This window comes from Phoca vitulina, unplaced genomic scaffold, assembly GCF_004348235.1.
Source record: "Phoca vitulina isolate PV1807 unplaced genomic scaffold, GSC_HSeal_1.0 scaffold15, whole genome shotgun sequence".
Taxonomy (NCBI): domain Eukaryota; kingdom Metazoa; phylum Chordata; class Mammalia; order Carnivora; family Phocidae; genus Phoca; species Phoca vitulina.
The window spans coordinates 5,042,534-5,056,339 of NW_022589718.1; the positions used below are offsets into that span (position 1 = coordinate 5,042,534).

The 13,806-nt window shown below is 34.8% G+C and overlaps 1 protein-coding gene across 1 annotated transcript in view; it reads right to left on the reverse strand.

Annotated features, from left to right (window-relative positions):
- Nucleotides 1-13,806, reverse strand: part of LOC116637752 (A disintegrin and metallopeptidase domain 3-like) — a 145,093-nt gene that overhangs the window by 84,182 nt on the left and 47,105 nt on the right. The window contains 4 exon segments of the mRNA XM_032413245.1: nucleotides 3,706-3,842; nucleotides 5,809-5,890; nucleotides 6,981-7,144; nucleotides 7,381-7,452. Coding sequence (XP_032269136.1) covers nucleotides 3,706-3,842; nucleotides 5,809-5,890; nucleotides 6,981-7,144; nucleotides 7,381-7,452 — 455 coding nt within the window.

Here is a 13,806-nt window from a genome sequence, read left to right on the forward strand (position 1 = left end):
AGACCAAGTTTACCGATCAATGAGAACAGCAGAACTCCAACGCTAGGGGAATACTGCACATAGGATTCATGGCTTTTTCCCCATGATTCTTTAGTGTTTCAAAGTTAATTTTTTTTAACGTTATTTTTTTTTAATTTTTCTTTTTCCCTTTTTCAACCAACATCTTATCAATCCCTTTTTTAAAAACTCTTTTTTATTTTTAATTTTTAGAGTCATATTCTATCCCTTCAGAGTAGTTAACCTTATTTTTGGTATATATATATAAGTTGTTCTCTCTTTAAAATTTTAGGATACAGTTTCTTCTAACAGACCAAAATATACCCTAAATCTCTAGTGTATGGTTTTCTTCTAGTCTCCTGCCTGATCACATTCTCTCCTTTTTTTTTTTTTTAAATCCTCTTCTTTCTTTTTTCAACCAACTTCTTCTTATCAATTCCTTTTATAAAAACTTTTATAATTTTCATCTTTACAGTCATATTCCATCCCTTCATCATATTAACCCTTATTTTTTACATATATAACTTTTCTTTCTTTAAAATTTTGGGAGGCACTTTCTTCTAACAGAACAAAATATGCCCAAAATCTAGTCTATGGCCCTGATCTATCCACCAGCCTGATCATATTTGATCATATTCTGTTTTGGTTTTTTGTTTGTTTGTTTTTTTCCTTTTCCTTTTTGTTCTTTTTTCTTTCTTTCCCTTTCTTTTCCCCCAGTTTCAGGTCTTTTCTCATTTGTTTACTGTATATTTTCTGGGGACGTTGTTACCCTGTTAGCATTTGTTCTCTCACGCATCTATTCTCCTCTGGACAAAATGACAAGATGGAAAAAATCACCCCCCCCCCAAAAAAAAAAAAAAAAAACAAAACCAGAGGCCATACCAACTGCCAGGGACTTAATCAATGGGGACATTATTAAGATGTCAGACCTAGATACGGAATGATGATTATAAAGATACTAGCTGGGCTTGAAATAAGCATAGAAGGTAGTAGAGAATCCCCTTCTGGAGAAATGAAAGAACTAAAATCTAACCAAGTAGAAATCAAAAAGGCTATTAATGAGGTGCAATAAAAAATGGAGGCTCTAACTGCTAGGATAAATGAGGCAGAAGAGAGAATCAGTGAGATAGAAGACCAAATGATGGAAAATAAAGAAGCTGTGAAGAAGAGAGATAAACAACTACTGGATCATGAGGGCAGAATTCAAGAGATAAGTGATACCATAAGACAAAACAACATTAGAATAATTGGGATCCCAGAAGAAGAAGAAAGAGAGAGAGGGGCAGAAGGTATATTGGTGCAAATTATAGCAGAGAACATTCCTAATTTGGGGAAGGAAATGGGCATCAAAATCCAGGAGGCACAGAGAACCCCCCTCCAAATCAATAAAAATAAGTCAACACCCCAACACCTAATAGTAAAACTTACAAGTCTCAAAGACAAAGAAGAAATCCTGAGAGCAACTTGGGACAAGAGATCTGTAACCTACAATGGTAGAAACATTAGATTGGCAACAGACCTATCCACAGAGACCTGGCAGGCCAGAAAGGACTGGCATGATATATTCAGAGCACTAAATGAGAAAAATATGGAGCCAAGAATACTATATCCAGCTAGGCTGTCACTGAAAATAGAAGGAGAGATAAAAAGCTTCTAGGGCAAACAAAATCTAAAAGAATTTGTGAATACCAAACCAGCCCTATAGGAAATATTGAAAGGGGTCCTTTAAGCAAAGAGAGACCCCAAAAGTAACATCTTAATAATGTCCCCATTGATTAGGTCCCTGGCAGTTGGTATGGCCTCTTGTTTTGTTTTGTTTTCGTTTTTTTTTTTTTTGAGGTGAGTTTTTCTGTTTTGTCATTTTGTTCAGAGAATAGATGAATGAGAGAACAAAATGCTAAAAGGGTAACAATGACCCCAGAAAAATATACATTAGACAAATCAGAAGAGACCCGAAACCAGGGGGAAAAGAAAGGAAAAAAAAAAAAAAGGAGAGAATGTGATCAGGCAGGAGACTAGAAGAAAGCCATACACTAGATTTAGGGTATTTTGGTCTGTTAGAAGAAACTCTATCCCAAAATTTTAAAGAAAGATAAACACATATACAAAAAATAAGGTTAAATACAATGAAAGGATAGAATATAACTGTAAAAATGAAAATTAAAAAAGATTTTTAAAAAGGAATTGATGAGATGTTGGTTGAAAAAGGAAAGAAGAAAAATTTTTTAAAAAGAAATAGAAAAAGAAAAAAGAAAGAAAATTTTAAAAATTAACTTTTGAAAGACTAAAGAATCATGGAAAAAAAGCTATGAATTCTATGTGCTGTATTCTCCTAGTGCTGGAGGTTTGCCTTTCTCATTGATCGGTAAACTTGGTCTTGGCTGTATGTTCTTGCTGATCTTCTGGGGGAGGGGCCTGTTGCAGTGATTCTCAAATGTCTTTGCCAGAGGGGAATTTCCACCACCCTTGCCAGGGGCCAGGGTAAATAATCTGCTCAGGTTTGCTCTTGGTAGCTTTCATTCCCTGAAGGCTTTCCGTATAGCTTTAAAGGACAAGAATGAAAATGGTGACCTCCCAGTCTCTGGCCCCATAGGAGTCGAGAGCTCGGGACCCCACTCCTCAGTGTGCCCTCAGAGAAAAGCAGTCAGTCATTCCTGTCTCCCTGGTCTCTGGTTGCACTCCATGCTCACCTGGCCTGTGACCAAGCGTTTCTATCTCTGGCTCACAACCCTGTTTGAAGTCTCCAAACCCAGCAGATTCCTGTGGTGCACACCTATGGCACTCCTCCCAGGGGAGGAAGGAGAGTCTCCCCCAACCTGCTGCTTGTTGGGTCCATGCTGGAAGAGTAGTGGCCCGACTGTGCTATGGATCACAGTTTATGGCAACCCTGAGCTAAGAGTCCACTCCTCGGCTGTCTTTGCAGTCAGTTTCCCTTCTCTGATACCTGGGAACTCTGCCACACTCAGGCACCCTCTGGTCTTTCTATGACCCCGAGGGTCCTGAGACCACACTGTCCCAGCAAGGGTTCCACCCCCTGCTTAGCCACTGGAGTGACGTCCCACCCCCAGTGGTCTATCTTCTCAGATATTGCCTCGGATTCACTTCTCCACACATCCTACCTTATAGAAAGTGGTCCCTTTTCTGTTTATAGAATTGTTGCTATTCTCCTCTTCGATCTCCTGTTGAGTTTGTAGGTGTTCGGAATGGTTTGGTAAATATTTAGCTGAATTTCTGGGACCAGATGAAATTTAGGTCTCCTAGTCCTCCACCATCTTGCTCCAACCCCTAAGTACATTCTGTACAATATCAAATACTCCTCTTTAAATAAGATAAAAACAGAGAGGGAGGCAAACCACAAGAGATTCTTAACTCTAGGAAACAAATTGAGGGTTTTTGGTGGGGAGGTTGGTGGGGGGATGGGGTAACTAGGTGGTGGGTACTAAGGAGGGCACTTGATATAATGATGATGGGTATTATATGCAACTGATGAATCATTAAATTCTACCCTTGAAACTAATAATACAGTATATGTTAACTAAATTGAATTGAAATAAAAAAATTAAAATAAATAAATAAGTTTAAACAAGTACATTATGTCTTTAATAAAAAATATTCTTACTCAAGTTGTATTGCAAGATATTATATAACAGTGACTGCTATAAACATTGCCCAGAAGAAGACATAGATTTGATAAAAATAAAATCTTACATTGCTTCAGAATTCATTATGCATGTAGTTCCTGGACAGTAACAATTGTAGATATCATCGTATGTTAATCCCAGATTAATTCCAAGCAACTGTACCATAACAACTGAAAATGCATCCAAAGTTATCATCTGTGGATACTAAATGCAAAAAACAAAACAAAACAAAACAATTTTTGCCTAAATTATTTCTTCACCTCTTTGATCTTTTCTTTTTGACCATATTACCTAAATGCAAATACAAATTTAAGAAACTACTATGCCAAAGCTCATTATTTTCTTAAGGATATGGAAAATAAGAAAAAATGGGTAAATTTTGTTTTTCTTTTTGGGTTATTATATTTTTAATCCAAATGGCACTGACATATACCTAAATAAGATTAATGCTATCATATGCTTTTATTACATATTAAACACCAATAAGCTTTAAAAGTTTTTTGAGAAGAATATGCACTGTTTCAGTAACTATATTATTTTTTAATGAACACTTAGGGAAAAAAATACACGGATTCTTAAGGGTTGAATTTGTAATCGGTTTTGACTTCAGAAATAGTTTTGGAAAAGAGTCAAATTAATTTTTTTTAAAGGCAGAATACTATTACACTTTGTAAGTAGAATTTTTGTCTTCAAAAAAAAAAAAAAAAAAACACACATGGCAAGTAAGAATGGCAACAAGACACAAACCCCCAGCAACCTATAATCTTTTTACTATCTCCACAGTTTTTCCTTTTTCAGAAAGTCATATAGTTGGACTCACGGTATGTAGCCTTTTCAGATTGGCTTTTCTCACTAACCACTATGCACTTAAGTTTTTTCATGGCTTGATGCCTCACTTTAAAAAAAAAATCATTGGATAGTACCCCTTTATATTAATTTACTCCAGTTTGTTTATCCATTCATCTCTTAAAGGACATCTTGGTTGAGCCCAATCTTTGGCAATTATGAATAAAGCTGCTACAAACATTCACACAGGTTTTTGTGCAGATAAAAGTATTCAACTCATTTGGGAAACACCGAAGAGGACAACTGCTGGATTATATGGTAAAAATAAATAAATAAATAAAAAAGACTAAGAACTTGAGTAGATATTATTTCCAGAGATAATATACAAAAAGCAAAAAGTATATGAAAAGATGTTCAGTATCACTAGTAATCATAGAAGTGCAAATCGAAACCACAACGAAATATCACCTCATACCACTTAGGATGACTGCTATTAAAAAACAACAATAACAGAAAATAATGTATTGATAAAGATGTGATGAATATAAAATGTAAACTGCTGGTGGCATTATAAAATGGTGCAACCATCCTGAAAATAAGTATGATGATTCCTCATAATATTAAAAATAGAACTACTACATGATCCAGCAAATACCTACTCCTGGTATATATCCAAAATAATTGAAATCAGTATCTTGAAGAGCTATCCGCACTCCCATGTTCATTGCAACATTACTCACAATAGCCAAGGAATGGAAATAACCTAAGTGTCCACTGACTGATAAATGGATTAAAAAATGCCATACACATATGAATGTTCACATGTATATTAAATTCACATATATATATTATTTAGCCATAAAAAGAATGAAATCCTGCCATTTGCAACAATATGGATGAACCTGGATGAAATCATGCTAAGTGAAACAAGCTGGACAGAAAAAGACAAATATTATGTGATCTCTCTTATATGTGGAATTTGAAAATGTCATACTCACAGAAACAGAGAGTAGAATGGTGGATTCCAGAAGCTAGATTTTCTGGAAAATGGGGCAAGTACGTCAAAAAGTACAAATATTTATTTATGCAAGATATAAAGTTCTGAAGATCTGTTTCACATCAATGTGAACATACTTGGCACTATTGAATTGTACATTTAAAACTAGTAAAAATGGTAAATTTTATGTTATTTGCATTTTACCACAATAGCAAAAAACTTTTAAAATTATAACATTTGAGTTTCAAAATCTAAAAAAAAAAAAAGCATACTCTTAGAAAAATTTGTAAAAACATCATGGCAGATATACTATACATATTTTCTTCCTTGAAGTAGATGTTTCAAAACATTATATAATTACTGAATAGATGGGAATAAAATGCATACCAGAGCAATTCCTGCAGCAAACTTTGGATTGCATGCCATTCCATGATATGTTGCTCCCACATAATTAAGATGGTCCCTATAACTAAATAATAAAATTTTTCTTCTGAATAAATGCATTTTAAATTACTACTAACTTAATGACCTTTTAAGAATTGGATTTCTCAATAAAGCTATGTGTTTTTTTAAATACAAATATTACATATCACATCTCATGCTTTCAATCATTTTGTATTTGGGTAATCTCCCACAGTTCCTACAAAGTTAAGTTCTAAAGTCTACTTTAACATTATATGATACACAGCCCAAAACCCAGTGGTGCCTAATCCTTCCAAAACATTAATCACCACTGTTGCCACCACTGGATAGATATAATTTGAAGATGTACAAGTCAGGACAGCTCACTGCCATGATTTGCATATAGTGAACCCCTAAAGCATGTAAAAAAATGTTGGATTAGAGGACAGGGAGACAAAGAGAATACTCAGTAGACTCATCAAGAAAAAAAGAGAATGTAGCAAGTGTCCTCATACATTTCAGTCCTTAGTTATTGTAGCTCCTGAGTCCACAAACCTGACCCTAAATTCCACAGGAAACACCAATAGATTTATAAATATATTGCATATTATTCAGATCTTCAGAATTTTTATTATTTCCATCTCAATAATCAAAGTATTAACAGAAACCTATATAAAGACTCTTGAAAAAAATAGTGCAAGTAGTTAAATAGCTGCACCTTAGGTCAGTATAGCTATACCGGATGGTAACCACATTAGTAATTTGATATATGGTATTTTAACCAGCATTATATGCAATTATTGCATTCTGTTAACTAATTTACATTGTGTTTAAAGTTCAAATGATAGTTTTAATTATTTACCTCTGAGAAAATCTTTAAAATCATTGAGGACCCCTGTTTATCTCAACGCTTTCCAAATTCTCAAGTTTCTTACATTTCTATAGATAAAAAGCCTAGTGGAGAATAATGGCCCACCATGACTTAGTGTCTTACATTGTTTTCAGAATTTTATATTTTGTAATTTGTCAACACAGTAGGCATATAACATTTTTTGAAGTGTCTTGTCATTACATATAACACATTTTATATATAATCTTGATAGCTAACATATGAAATAATTTGACAAACCCTATGTCAATACGAATAAGGTACTTACATTAATAAGTATGCCATATCATGGGACCTTTGAAACAAAAATTCTTTCCATGACACAAATCTTTGTAGTACTTCATTAGCATCCCCGCTAAGTGAAATCTTATTTTGATCTGACCAGAGCTCCAAAGAAGTTAGTATAATAGTTATGTTGAGCTGGGAAAACATCTGAAAACAGAAGATACATAATATATAGTTTTTAGGTAATCATAAATATAACATTACATCTCTATACATAATGCTAATATATTCAATTTACTCTTTTTTGGAAATGAAATCCATTCATTGATGGATGAAACCAGTTGGTAGGATTACATTTTTAAAAAACTGGATATGCTATTTTACAAACAGTATTACTGCATTAATAGGAATGTTTCTTACTTAAATGAAACATAAATACTTACAGTGTTGATTAGACCAAAGATATGGACAACTTTCTCAGCTGCAACTGCCACTTCAGAGCCCATATAATTATACTGAAAGACAAATTTTGTTTAACTGTTAGTGAAAATTACTGAACTGTCACATTTTAAATGGATATAAAATGTTAAAATAATGCAGTGTTCAAGTGAAAGGAAAAAAATATTAAGACTTACCAAGTACTTAGTAAGTTTTAGGCATAAACCTAGAGACTTTATATATTAATCAATAATCTTAAAATAAGAAGGTTGTCATTAACTTCCTCTTCACACATACAGAAATTAAGAGTCAAAAGTTAAGTTTACAAGATTGCAGAACTACTGAGGGTAAGAACCAGAACTCAAGTCCCCAACTAACTAAACTAGTAAGTTTTTTTTTTTTCTACTATAGTATGCTGCTATCATTTGTCTTCATCCCACTAAGAGATGACTATATATCCTGATAAACAGTGTGGTTTCTAAACACAGAGCTCTGAGGACCATTACAGCTAGTAATCTCAAGAATATGTCTTCATTCAAAGGAACATAAATCATAATATTTTCTCTAAATATATCTAATTATGTGTATGTACACATTTCTAAGTGTTAGCGGAAAACATAAAAAGTGGCAACTTTCTATCTTCAGTAATCTTCAGCAAGTCTGCCAAAAACTACTAATAGAAAATAAAATGTAATCGATACAGTTCTCTGATTTGGACAAAAGAGATGTTATCCTCCTAGGTCCTTAGAGACTATTTATACTTTGCTATTTCTCTGTATGTAACCTTTCCCAATAAACTATATTGTATATTTACACAATGCAGCAATGTGTGATATGAGTGAAGGTGATCCTTTGCAAAACTGAATACATGAAAAGCAAGACAAAAGAATACAAAAATGGGTCTATGGAAATAAATCCATATATGTCAATAATCACAAATTATCAACAGACCAAATACTAGGTAAATGAAACTTTAAAAAAAAATCCACTACATGCAAATTAAAATAAAAACCTCTAAATTATGAGTACATAGAGATATTGAGTCAAAGGATGAAAATATATAACCAAGAAAATAATAGACAAAAAGCATAAGTCATATGATAATTACATGAAAAAAGCTTAAAAGCAAAAAGTGGAAATAATAATTATCACAGTGCATTAATAAAATATTCAATTATCAGGAAAGATGGAAGCATTCTAAACTTGACTATAACTAATAGCATAGCAACAAAATGTATAAAACAAAATTGAACAAAATTATAAGGGATTTTTACATAGTTCTCTTAATCATTACTAGATCAAGCAGACAAATTAACAATAAATACTTGAGTATTTAATTTGATTTAATTTATTTAATTTAATTTAATTTGAGTTTTCAAATTAAAGCAAAATTTAGATATGTATATACAAAAGTTTATATAAAACAATGAGATAATATTTTTTTCAACTATACAATGGTGTTTTTACATAGATTGACTTATATTAGGCCATAAAATAGTTATTTGACTATAAAACATAAGTGTCACTTAGATCACATTGCCCAACCACAATGCAATTAAGATATAGTAATACAGTGTTATTTGATTAAAATACTTATAGTAATACTTGATAAAAAGTATTTTAATGATGTTATTTTTACTTACATGGATAACTCTCTAAAAGCTCCATGATACAATTTACAACTTACTTTCAAATAGAGAGAGCACAAATGATAATGGGATATAACGTTAAACAATAAATCTAAGAAAAGAGAATATAGGTGTTCTTTCATTATTCTTATTCTTACAACTTTTATGATAGTTTGAAAATATTTCCAAATAAGATGTTTAAAAAAATGAAGGTAAGGGGTGCCTGGGTGTCTCAATCTGTTAAGCATCTGCCCTCAGCTCAGGTCATGATCTCAGGGTCCTGGTTTCAAGCATCAGGCTTCCCTTCCCAGCGGAGAATCTGTTTCTCCCTCTCCCTTTGCCCCTCCCCCTGCTTATGTGCTCTCTCTCTCAAAGAAATAAAATCTTTTTTAAAAATGAAGATAAAATAAAAATTTCATATGAACAAAAGTTGAAGAGACTTTATCAACAGGCTAAACAAAAATATCAGAAACACAGACCTACAAGAAGGAATGAAGAATTTTGGAAATATTAAAATGTGGGAAAAAAATGAAATGCTTTTTTCCTTTCCTTAATTTCTTTAAACAGTTGAATAATTTAAAATAACTCATCTTGTGGTTTATAACATATGAAGAAATAAAAATATATTACACTAACATCACGAAGGGGTTCTATGGAACTTCTCTGTTGTAAGGCTCTTACGTTGTATGTGAAGTGGTATAACATTAAGTTTAGATTGTAAAAAGTTAGGAATGTTCATTGGAACCATTAGAGAAACCACTGGGGTAAGAGGTAGGGGATAAAGGGGTATAGCAGAGAAAACAATATAGTAGATAAAAACAAATGCTGAAAATAACCTACCAATCCAAGGGTAATAAGGGAGGAACAGAGGAGTAAATAATTGATGGGACAAATAGAACACTAATAGGAGAGCAGCACTTAACCTACATCCATAGTTATCAGTAACTTTGGTATACATAATTCAACTGAGTGCTCTAATGAAGAGGCAGAGATTATCTGACTGAATAGAGAAAAAAGACCTATCAATATTCTGTTTACAGAACCAGACTTTAAAATTGAAGACAGATAAACTAAACATAAAAGAAGAAATACTAATCATAGCATATTTTAAGGAACTCTTGGAGTTTTTAGTCATAGTTTTGGGTTTCTTTGTTTTGTTTTGTTTTGCATGATGTCATTTGTATTGAAAATGCCTTCTATTGTTATTGGAATGGTAAGAAGGTATCTAGCTAAGTGGAGAGAGGAAAATAGGCTGTCTAGATTTAATGTTAATAACCTCATGGGAGTGGCTGTGGCAAAGCATAATGCCACTACTTGTGATCTTAGTTTTAGGCCAAATAGTATTATTCCCCATGTAACAACAAAAATCGAAATCTAAATCCCCGGGGTTAGTTAAGATGGTAAAGTAGTAGGAGGGCCCTATGTTTGCCTCATCCCTGGAACACAGCTAAATAAATACTGGATCATTCTAAACACCCAAGAAATGGATCTGAGGGCTGACAGAACAAACCTGCACGACTGGAGGGAGAGAAGAGGTCACATCATGCAGGGTCAGAGGTGTGGAGACACAGTTTTGGGGAGAAAAGAATCATGGGTGCTGCAGAAGGAAGGGAGCCCTGCTCATGGAGAAAGGAGAGAGAGAGAGAGATAGACAGGCAGACAAAAAGAGAGAGAGAGAGAGAAGGAGAGAGAGAGAGCAGTGCACAGGGGATCACAGAGGGAAAACTCTTCCCCAAAGTCATTGACTGGGAAAACAAGAGAGGCTGATTATCTTAAGTGTTTACAACCAGTGGAACTCAAAGACTGGAGTTTTATACTTCTGTGTTGTGGGTGGTGTGGAGCCCAGTGGGTGCTGCAGTGCTCCTATGCAGAAGGAGGGTAGATGCCAGGAGCTGATGGTGCGATCTGAAGATCCCCAGAGATGCACTGGGAGAGACATTCCCTCTTTTTGGAGTGTATCTCGGAGAGATGGCTTTGCCTATCAGAGACAAAAGAACTGGTGGGCACCATGTGCTCCCCCCTGCCCCTTAAGCATAGGGGCACAGACACCTGCCAAGGTGGCTAACCTGGACTCAGGTTTTTTGCTGTGTGTTACTCTAAACTCCCAGCTCCTGTGCACTGGTGTGACTGCCCCTTTGGGACAAACCGGCACAAGCCTTAGCCCGGCAAGACCCTCTCCCAGAGGACCAGCATGGGTCTGTACCACAACAGGTTCCTAAAGTTTGGAATTTTGAAATTCATCCAGTGTGTCTAAGATAAAACACAGGTGCACTGCACTACCTGGCAGGCAGACAACCCAGACACAGACAGGGAGAAGGTAGGGAACTGAGAGATGCCTCTGACACATAAGAGGAGACTTTGCTCTTCTGTGAGGGCTTCCTGTACAGAGGTGGGTGTGAACTCACCTTTCTGGAGACAAGGGACAAGGCCAGTGCCACTTTTCTCCCATACCCATCAGCACAGACTGACTTCAGTGAACGGCATAGCCCCATCAACAATAGAGACCTGAGCCAATTACAACAAACCATGCCTGCTCACATTCTGCTGGTGCTTCTTAACTAGGGCAAGTGTGCCTGAGAGCAGCAGTTCCCTACCCCAGAAGACCAGCAAAAACCTCCATATGCACCAAGTCTACTGACCATAGTGTTATAAAGCTTTAGCTCTAGTGGAAATATCATCAGGCCTCTTTTAACAGGAAGACCAGAGTACACCTAGTTAAAACTTGCCACACTCTGGACAAGGTCCAAACACTCCCCATTGCAGGCAAGGAGAAACTGCAGAGGGCTGACCTGAAGGAAAGAGCAGCCAAAACACAGCATCAGAGTGTACACAGCATACACCAGAGACACTTCCTGAAACACCAGGCCCTATAAGGCCATTACTCTCAGGAGCAGGAAACATAACAGGCTTTCCTAACACACAGAAAAAGACAGAAACCTAGACAAAATACCAAGATGGAGGAATTCATCGCAAAAGAAAAAACAAGAAAATGTCACGGGATCTAATCAAAACAGATATAAGTAATATGCCTGGTCCAGAATTTAAAGCAACAATCATAAGGATATTAGCTGGGCTTGAGAAAAGCATAGAAGACACCAGGGAGTACCTTTCTACAGAGATAAAAGACCTAAAAACAAGTCAGGCCAAAATAAAAAATGCTATAACCTAAATGCAAAACCAACTGGATGTAATGACCACAAGGATGGAAGAAACAGAAGAATGAATAAGTGATACAGAATGTAGAATAATGGAAAATAATGAAGCTGAAAAGAAGAGGGAAAGAAAAATATTGGATCATGAATGTAGACTTAGGGAATTCAGCAACTCCATAAAGTGTAATAACATTCATATCATACAAGTACCAGAAGAAGAAGAGAGGGGAAAGGGGCAGAAAGTTTATAGCTAAATTTCCCTAATCTGGAAAGGAAACAGACATCCAAATCCAAGAGGCACAAAGAACTTCCATCAAAATCAATAAAAGCAGGCCAACACTAAGACATACTGTAGTAAAATTTACAAAATATAGAGATAGGGAAAAAAATCCTAAAAGCAGCAAGGAAAAAGAAATCCCTAACTTGCAAGGGAAGACCAGTAAGGCTAGCAGCAGATCTCTCCACAGAAATTTGGCAAGTCAGAAGACAGTGGCATGATATATTCAATGTGATGAATGGGGAAAATATGTAGCGAAGAATACTCTATCCAGCAAGGCTATCATTCAGAATAGAAGAGATAAAGAGCTTCCCAGACAACCAAAAACTAAATGAGTTCATGACCATGAAACCAGCCCTACAAGAAATATTAAAGGAGACTCTAAGAGTGGGAAGAAAAGACCAAAAGTGACAAAGACTAGAAAGGAACATAGAAAATCTCCAGAAACAATAACTTAACAAGTAATACAATGGCATTAAATTCATATCTATCAACAATTACTCTGAATGTAAATGGAATAAATGCTCCAATCAAAAGACATAGAGTGTCAGAATGGATAAAAAAAAACAAGACCTATCTCTATATTGCCTACAGGAGACTCATTTTAAACCTAAAGAAACCTGCAGATGGAAAGTGAGGGGATGGAGAAAGAATCCTGAAAGGAGCAAGGGAAAAAAAAAAAAAAAGTCCTTAATCTACAAGGGAAGACAGACCAGGTTCACAGCAGATTTGTCCACAGAAATTTGGCAGACCAGACATGAATGGCAGGATATAATCAATGTGCTGAATGGGAAAAATATGCAGCCAAAAATACTTTATCCAGCAAGACTGTCATTCAGAAAAGGAGAGATAAAGAGTTTCCCAGACACATAAAAACTAAAGGAGTTCATGACCACTAAACTAGTCCTGCAAGAAATACTAAGGGGGACTCTCTGAGTAGGGGAAAAAAAGACCAAAAGCAACAAAGACTAGAAAGGAACACAGATAGAGCACTTAGTAAATCAGTTAGTAAATTAAATTATATTAAATAGATTAATTGGACACTATGTGAACTTCAAAATTAAATTGAAATAATATATCTCATTAATATGTGGGAAAACATTATAAAATAACTTACAAAATAGCATATATAAGACAAAGGTATATGAATATACACATGTATACATTAAAAACAGAACATGTCTGCATATAATTTACCCCCTGATTTATAAAACTATGTGTGTTTTTTCTTTATTATTTTTTGTCTGTCTATTCTTTACTGTTACTGATTTTTTTAATTATTTAAATATCTAAATATTTCCTTTTATTTTTTTAAATATTTCCTTTTATGAACAAAATCATGACATTATGACTCTCATTGAGACACTTTATGCA